Source organism: Nematolebias whitei, chromosome 11 (assembly GCF_014905685.2).
Source record: "Nematolebias whitei isolate Nwh7 chromosome 11, NemWhi1, whole genome shotgun sequence".
Classification (NCBI taxonomy): Eukaryota; Metazoa; Chordata; class Actinopteri; order Cyprinodontiformes; family Rivulidae; genus Nematolebias; species Nematolebias whitei.
Genome location: NC_056508.1, coordinates 31,843,133 through 31,852,125, shown reverse-complemented (window position 1 = coordinate 31,852,125; position 8,993 = coordinate 31,843,133). Strand labels below are relative to the sequence as shown.

At 36.5% G+C, this 8,993-nt stretch overlaps 1 protein-coding gene across 1 annotated transcript; it reads right to left on the bottom strand.

Moving 5' to 3' along the window:
- Window positions 1-1,636: 1,636 nt before the first annotated feature.
- ptges3a (prostaglandin E synthase 3a (cytosolic)) lies at window positions 1,637-6,494 on the bottom strand. The gene is made up of 8 exons (XM_037684186.1): window positions 6,344-6,494; window positions 5,511-5,624; window positions 5,292-5,361; window positions 5,097-5,195; window positions 3,209-3,298; window positions 3,068-3,124; window positions 2,891-2,918; window positions 1,637-2,200 (listed from the first exon to the last, which is right to left on the bottom strand). Coding segments are annotated over exons 1-8 (480 nt in total). The 5' UTR covers window positions 6,346-6,494; the 3' UTR covers window positions 1,637-2,180.
- Window positions 6,495-8,993: the final 2,499 nt, after the last annotated feature.

The window sequence follows — 8,993 nt, the reverse complement described above, 5'->3', positions numbered from 1 at the left end:
GGGGAAGCATCTGTTCATCTTCTCTGCCCGGTGCAGGCGTTGACGTGTTACGTAACGCGCACAGCTGCAATGCGTTCAAATTCAACAATTGTTTGTGCATTATAGAGATGCTTCTGCAGGTCGCCGTTATCCATCCAGCGCTTGTCACACTGGCTGTGTGAGGCCTTTTTTTCTGAAGCCTACAGAGCATCAGATTTAGGGCCTCCTGTCAACCTCTAAGCACACTCGACCAGGGGTATCGCATCTTCGACTGCTCTGCATAATGGTATGTCAATGCAGGACATTTGCACTGCGGCTGCATGGTCAACACCCTGCTCATTTATTCGCTTTTACCTACGTGATGTAACGGCTCGTTCCATGACACATTCTGTCCTTAGTGCTCTAACAGAATGAATATTGTTGTTCTCATGGAACTCTGTTTAAGCTCACTTCTGTCTGCATGCATTACAGTGTGAGATGTTGTTATCAGTCACAAGTCGTGTCTGTGATTTTGGTTCTATTGTCACTAATCAGTTCATGACTATTGTTACCAATCAGTTCATTTGATTATTTATCAATTCATGGACATTAATCTGTTTATACTGTTCAACCATGAACCAGTTGGTTCATGCCCCCCTCCCCCCCCTCTTTTCAACTTCCTCTTCCGTTGAAAGTTTTTCCGGGGTATTCATGTTTGTCAGAACGTATAGTTACACAACATGCGTCTGTGCATGGCACATAATTACGCGATGCGTAGTTTATGCACACGGGGAGCTGAGTGACAAGACGCTTTTTGGGCAAGCTTCCGCTTCTTACTGTGTTCGAATGGACCCAGTGAGGCGAGGACCACATCCGCTTCGCCCTTAAACCATCAGCGACAGCCTTAAAGGGCGAAGCCTATATGAAATAGAACGTTGGTTACGTACTGTAACCCCAGATTCTATGAATATAGGCGTAGCCCTTTAAGCGTCGGGCCTCACTGGCTCCTAAATGGCTGAAGAAAAAGCTATTTTGGGAGCCGATTTCCCGCTCTTAACGTAATTTATACGGACCGGGTGGGGCCCACACAGCAGGTGGGCGTGGACTAATTTTTTTCAGTGCTTATGCTGCGCATAACGGGATAAACCATCAGCGACAGCCTTAAAGGGCTACGCCTATATTCATAGAATCTGGGGTTACAGTACGTAACCAACGGTTTATTGCTAGTGCAAAAACGATGGAAATCCCCAGATCTATTGTTCATAGTTCCCTTCAACACTTACAGGCAGAAGAGAACAGGTTCCTCTTCTTGATTCCAATCTTGCAATTTTTTAGTGTAACCATATATTTTTGAGCCTTGTATGAGCAGAATTACAAAGACCAATAATTTGTTTTTTTCATTTTTAAATGAATATGGTCTCACTACCTAAAACAAAGCAGTTTGACACATTGAACACAAAAGCCTTCAAAGTTCACATATGGGGTATTCAATAAACATTTACCTTCATTAAAAAACACAAGGGTAGACTAGATGGGTTTCTTTGCACCTTATTAGGCATTGTGATGGCTATGTTAGAAGAAAACGTGAACGGTTTTGAAGACAAAAAAGTGACTACATGAAAATAATTAACTTGAAGAGTAATCACACCAGTTTTAAGTAGTACAAGCATCTGTTTATTTTAAATGATGCAACATGTTTAAAAATGAAATTACTGTTAAATAAAATAGCTGAAAATAGTGGAACACACTGAATACCAATTTGAAGCAGAACTCTCGCAGTTGATATTAAACATAAGTGCAATTTACAATACAAACAAAGGGGAAAATCTATCATAAAAAATTTTACGTTTGTAAAGTAGGCCTTCTGAGGGTTTTTGTTTTCATTAGAAATAATGTGTTGCATAAACGTGACATTGAAAAAAAGGGAAAGTAGGTGTAAGACATCAGCACATCCCATTACAGTCATTAAGTCAAGGAACAATAACATTTTAATTTGAACAGAATTGTCCATGCAGAAATCAAAACAAACAAAAACAGAAAATACAGCAAAGCACAGCACTGTATGTCTGTATGTGTTGGTATCCAACAGTCACTTCATTGAGGGATGTCGCTTTGGAAACAGAGTAGAAAGATGACTCTTCAACAGGCCGCCAACTCATGACTAGTTTCTTGTCAACGGCCTTACAACCTTTGTTAACTAGTGGGGTGGCAGCTGTGTTGGTCTACTCAAGGTCCGGCATTTCTTGAACAGAGAAAATTTTACATATAAAAGTTGAAGGAAATGGGAGTGATTACATTAAAACAAATGAAGGTGCCACAGAAAATTTGGAAGAAGCCAATTCATATTCAAATGCATACTTGGAAATTATAATTTGTTGTTCCAAATTACACCTTACTTTAGTGAGCAGTGTGTCAGTCCTCTGGGACTTTGCCTGATCTTTCTTTGTACTAATTCACATATGGAAGTATATCAACTATATTTCACATGAAATAAACAGTATTGCATCTCTGCCAATAGTGTTGCTTTAATAAGAAAGAAAAAAATACTTTAGGTCAAAACTACTTTTAAGTGAAGATGAAGCTGAGATTAACCATGTAATTTACTTATGTTTCATAGATTTAACTTGATTTTCTTTCTTTTTTACTTTCACTAAGGCAACGGAAGAACTGCTGTCAGAGCTAAATTGGAATAATGGTGGGAATAATATGCAATAAATAGCACAAGGGTATACTAAGAATACAGCTTGTGGTTTAGTGAAGCAGCAGTTGCACCTACCGATAATTATTTCTTATTTAATTATCCACTTCAGCACAATTTGCACTATTCATTATTCATACTTAAGCCATTTTATTCAGTGTTTTTACACCAGTTGTAGTTATAAATGACTAATCAATACAAATTATAAGTCCAGTCTTTCAGAGTTGTACTTACTTTCATCATCACTATCTGCAGAATCATGCTAGAAAAGAGGCAAAAGTAGGATTCTTAGTTCAGAGGTGTATCAGGAAAATGTCAGCTGATCAAGAATCTACTAAAAATATGGGTTCTACAGTTTAGAAAACAACAACAAATAATACAAAAATAAAATAAGTATTTTAAAAAACATACCTCTTCATCTGCACCATCTAAATCAGGTAGATCATCCCCACCCATGCTGTTCATCATCTGGAGAAGATAAAGAAATTACCAGTACCACAACAATTTGTCTGAACACATTTACTTGTTAAGCTCAGTGTTCAACGCACTTACCTCTGAGAATTTGTCAAAACTTGACAAGTCCTCATCTGACTCGTCCTCCCAGTCTTTCCAGTTATTAAAATCCACGCTCAGCCAGTTACACTGAAAAAAATTTGTAATAAAAAATAATAAGCCAATATTTGATAGACAAATTAGGTTATGCTAACTGATCTTAATGTGAATCATTATTTAATACTGGTAGTTACTTAGACCTTTTGTCAGTTAGAATGGTGTATAATAAACATTTGATAAACAGACTTTTCTGAATATTTTAATCATACTGACCTATAAACAGATTAAAGAAGAGGTAAGTGATTTTTATAATTCACTGACACATCGGTGGAAATTAAATTTAAATTTTGATATTTAACACACAGCTGTATATCTTCAAATTCAAAGGCCTGTAGACACATTTGTTATAAAAGGTTTTCCTCTGTTTCAAAAGGTAATTGTTTTTACGTGGGGTTTTGGAAAGTATTTATTTTTACAGTGTACCTGCAGTAAACATTGATTAATGAGCTCTCAATTTGGAAATGGTTGAAAATTGAACGAAGAAAAAAAAAAAAAAAAAAAAAAGCAATAAAAAATAAAAAAGCAAAAGCCCAAAATGTCAAAGCACCTTGAGTGAATACAATACTGAAGTTTACACCATGCAACTTTTGTGCAACAATTTTTTTACACTGGAAACTCACGTCTGCTGGCTTCCTTCCTTACATAGATAACTTTACTAATTACCATTTATAATGTATGTGAATGTTTTTGTTCAGTGTCCTGAGATATTCTCATTCAACCTTTATTTAGACAGGTAAATCCCATTGAGCCTCGAGGACTCATTTACAAGAGAGACCTGATTTCAACAAAGAAAGATGACAACAATGGACAACAGCAACAACAATAAACAATTATAAAAAGTCATATTTATAAATTCATTCAACCATACAGATAACAGATAACTTGTTTTGTGACTTGGCACTATATAAATAAACTGAATTTAACTGAAACTATTTGTTCTAGTACATCACTTGGCCCTGTGATGTAATACCATATGGACCATTTCATAGACACAATCCAGTAACAGCCTGATACAAAAGAAGTGTAATGCAAAATTCACACACTAGTCATCGCATGAACTTCCAAAGATATTTCAGAGGTTTAAGCTGTTTTAGATGGACAAACAAATGTAATGGCTCAATTCTAAATATTGGTTAGTTTTATTTCCCCATCATAAATCCTTAATAGGCTATTTCATTGTTTTTTTGATGCCTCAAATTGTGCCCTGTCTAGGACACGGCGTGAGAGAACTTTTTTATACCGTCTCTCCTCATGTTTTCTTCCCTTTTCTCATCTAAGCAAAATATTACTCTGAATAATAATGAGGGCTGCGCTTTCATAGTAGCAGCTTCGTGCACTCCGCCCATCTTTCGAACGACTGTATGTACATGTTCTCGTTGCATCTCCGTGCAATGATAAAGTTTATTCTGATTCTGATTCATAATACGGTTTTAAGATACGGCAGCAAATAAAATCTTGTCTTTATGCTGCGCCTGGTTGTTCACAGATTAACCAATCAGAGTCAACAATGTTCTATGACTTTATATGCTTACACAAATAAAGCTAGTACCTTGGAATATTCAAGTGTCAATGCTTAAAATGGTGTGCTACACACTGCCCCCCACTTCACACCTACCTGCCAACATGGTGATGTGACTACCTTTCTTAACAGCTCAGAGTTGCAGCAATAGCAATCAACTTACATCTTCTAATGTATCATTACAAAAATCACACAGATTCTGAATCACACAGCACTTTATGTAATTATATACTGGTAAGACATTGATTGCTTATAAAGAACACAAGATGACAACAAAAACAGGAATATACCGTTAAGAGCAAAAGTTACCTTTGCCTTGTCTTTGGTAAGCCGTGGCCATGACTTCCCAGGTTCTGCTTTTCGTAAACAACACAAGACAGATCTGTCGGTGCGTCTGTGCTTGGAGTCCTGTGTGTTACAGAAAGTTAGAGTTTAATGATGAATTTGACCCCAAAAAAATTTCACATAAAAAATCTGGTCAAGTCTGCAGATGATAAAACTTACTTTAGGGTCAATTTCCCCAAAAAGTTCCAATGTATTGTGATGTTTGACATTATCTGTCCCACTGACACAGCTGTATAATGAAATAAAAACAGGTTAAGACAGTTCCAGTACAAGTCCCAAAAGCTTTCTTCAGTGTCTACATAGACAATGAGTCAAAATCACAAGGATCATATTTTTAAAAACAAATTTCTGGAAAATCTGAGTCAGAATGCAATTTACCTAAATTCCATTTTAGATTTGTCAAAATTTACTTTGACATTTTTACTGTCTTCCACGCAGAACTCTACAAAAACAGAGTCTCTTCTATCATACCACTTTGCTGTTGCAGGCTGCCTAAAGAGGTAAGGAGAGTAAACAAATAGCATTACATCAAAACAAGATATGTCATGTTTCATTAGCTGATTTTCATTAAAAACAAACACGTATTCAGACTGTTAATTACAATAATTGCAGTAGTGTGAAGGTACACCAAGTGTGGTAACTGAGTTTTGTTAAATACATAGTTATACATCACAACCTCCAGTCAATATGCTCACAGAAGTTAGCTGATAGTAAGACGTACGTACAAAATGTGTATGCAAGCTGTATTTGAATGCAACTCCGACAGAGTAATCTTGTTTGTTCTTGACAAAGTTTCTTGCGGATTATGTTAGACGCATTACCAACAAACGTGAGAGGAACGGTTACTTTTAAGTGAGCAAAAAGTGAAACCTCATGAGAATGACTGACACCACCATGCCTGCTAAGTTTACCCTAGTCATGCAGCACGTTGATATTAGCCTGATATTAGCCGCACAGCTAACTACAGCAGAGCTGTTGTTAAGAGACAGATAAAACAAAATAAAAAAATAAGGTACTGAGGTATAATGCGATATTAGGTGACGAGTGATCGATAGGTGGATTTAATAACATCTTTCTCTCTTAGTACGCTACTGCACATAGCTGAGGCTAACTCGTGTGCTAGCTGATTGAGCTAGTGCTAGCTTCTTGATCCGTATTTCTAATATTTAACGTTTAAATATCAGAGAATACAGACTGAGAATAAAACTTACATTCTTAATGTTTAGCAATAAACCTTCTTTGCCGGATGACGAGATTATTAATAGTGTTATCTAACAAGAAAGCCCGGAAAAATGACAACCGAAACCTAAACAGTTAAGTGGTTTACAACCAAAGCGCTGGAATTTTTTCAAACCTCGTGTGACTTCCATGAAGTCTCGCGAAATCGACGTTTACGCGCCTGCGCAAACCATGAGCACGACGTGAAACAATTCTAGACCGAGTGCCATAAGCGGCACAACAGCGCCACCAGCAGGATATGTTATTGTTTGCAAGTGATTATGTTCTAATTAATCACTGTAATTTAGGGTCTTGCTTTCTAATTTTTATGGTTAAGTTGCTTCATTTGAGGCCATTTTGTTCTCACAAATCTTGACCTGTCTATGATCTACCTCATTTCTAAAAATTTTGCTTCAAAGAAGCCAGACTTTTGAAGTGGTGTTAAGCAATATTTTCTCTGACTTTCAGAAAGTACAAAGTTTTTCTATGCACTATGCTGCTTTTTCAGTCGTTTTGTTGTCCAACAATTTGTACTTCATTTATTTAGACAAACTTATTTTTTGTAACACCCTAAGTCTGATGTGTGAATCTTTGAAATGAAAAAATGTTCCTAAACCTAAGGGATAAACTACTGCTTTGTCTCTACATATTAAACAACTAGAAAGAAGCTGATTTTAAAGTGACTGTTCAGAATGTTATGACCAGCAGCCTATCATGGAGACAAAATCTGTTCCCATTATTTTTTGACGAGTCTTTTAAAATATCAACAAAACCACGTTTGACACATAATTTATATTGTAGCACCAACAATATAATTCTCAGTGAGATTTACAAGAAAACCTTGACATATAATCATCTGAAGGATGATCCATCTCTCAGGTCCCGTGTCAAATTTTTACTTATTTGACCTATTTCTAAGGTCAAATTTAGGCCACCTTTAAGGTATCTCAGGACATTTCTCATTTTAAGATTATAGAAAATTTAAACCAGTAAAACAACACTGGCATAAGTTTGAAAATGTTTTTTTAATGGGTTGCTTTTTCTCTCAAGTTGCTTAATAACAGTTCCCTCCAAAAAGTTACAAATTGATATAAAAATCAGAGAAATATAGGTCCTTTGACTAATAAAGTATATCAGCTTCTGTTGTGTTTGACTTACAGAGATTTTCTCTACAGGTCAATGCAATCACTGCAAAAAGTAAAAAAATAATAATTTAAAGGCTAGTGGAGGAAGCTTGAGCTGATGATTCAACCTAAAACAAAAGCAGAACAAGTGTCACAGCAGAAAACGGCAACCCCAAGCAAAGAGACCAGCACAGTCAGGGGAACAGGAAGTGTTCAGTGTTAGAGAATCAATGACACGTGCCCAATGATATGTCATGAATCACTGGGCACTTTTAAATGGATATACTGTCATTCTTAAACTTTTCTAGTGGATATACTCTGTACCGCGTAACACATAGACCACTGCTTTCTGGATCTCGAGGACCTGGTGCTCATCTTGGAGTTGGAGGCGGTGTACACTGTTAACAGGTCTCAAGTCCATCCCAGGGACACATGGAGACAAACAACCATTCACACTCTTACCCACACATCGGGACAAATTACAGTTACCAATTAGTCTAACATGTATGTTTTTGGAGAAAACCCACATGTGCACAGGGAAAACAAGTAAACTCCACCTATGAGGCAAACCTGTGACCTTCTTTTTGTGGGGCAACAGCTCTAACTAATGCCACCCTAAAAAGAACATCAGTCTCTTTTAGCATTATTGTGTATTTAAAAAAAAAAAAAACACTAATGACATTTGCTCCTAACAGACCCCCAATATAAAACCAGTGAATCCAGTGACCTTACAATCAACTTATCTTGTGTTTAATTCATTATTGATGCAAATACATGAGTAATTCACCAACATGTACAAATAAAGTCTGATAGATTGATTGAAAAGAAAAAAACATTTGTTAAATTTAAATTACCTTCAGGAGCGCTCAGCAGTGGTAATTAAAAATAAATAAATGTTGCTTGCTTTGCTGATTAGTCTTTTATACAGGTTTTCATTGTCAGATTATACACAATAATACAATTGTGTTGTTGAGCTTGATTGCTAATTTTCTGTTGTGTGTGGTCCAGCCGAGTGCTGTAATGACACCACTGATAAGAGATCGAAAAATATAATGTTCAAAATCTGGCTGTGGTTCAAATGACACAAGTCTACACAAATAAATAAAATAGATTGAACCAATTTCTTGAACGGTGCACAGAATTGCACTTCATGTCAACACGTCTTTTTATTTTTAAATTGCACATCAACAGAAAGTGTTCATGATGGACTGTGATGTGAACTGTTGGAGAAATCATTTTTGGTATTACCTCCTACCTTCCAGTCAATGTTTGTTTGTTTTTTCCGGAACACACAAAATTAGATCATTTTAATCAAACAACTTCCTGGTAGAAAAAAGAAAAGAGAAGAATTAGGCCAAATTAAGGAGCAATTTCCTTTCCTGTGAACATTATGACAAAATAAGATTTGTTATATTTATAACTCGGGTGGCGCAACTGGTAGAGCTGCTGCCTCTCAGCGAGCAGGTCCCTGGTTCAAACCCCGGTCCAGGGGCCTTTCTGGGTGGAGTTTGCATGTTCT

What these genes read in the sequence shown, in the direction of transcription:
- ptges3a (XM_037684186.1), bottom strand. An exon ending in AAATCTAAAATGGAATTTAG is followed by an intron (nt 5,362 to 5,510) that starts GTAAATTGCATT and finishes TTCATTATACAG; the next exon opens with CTGTGTCAGTGGGACAGATA. An exon ending in TGCAGATAGTGATGATGAAA is followed by an intron (nt 2,201 to 2,890) that starts GTAAGTACAACT and finishes TCTCTGTTCAAG; the next exon opens with AAATGCCGGACCTTGAGTAG.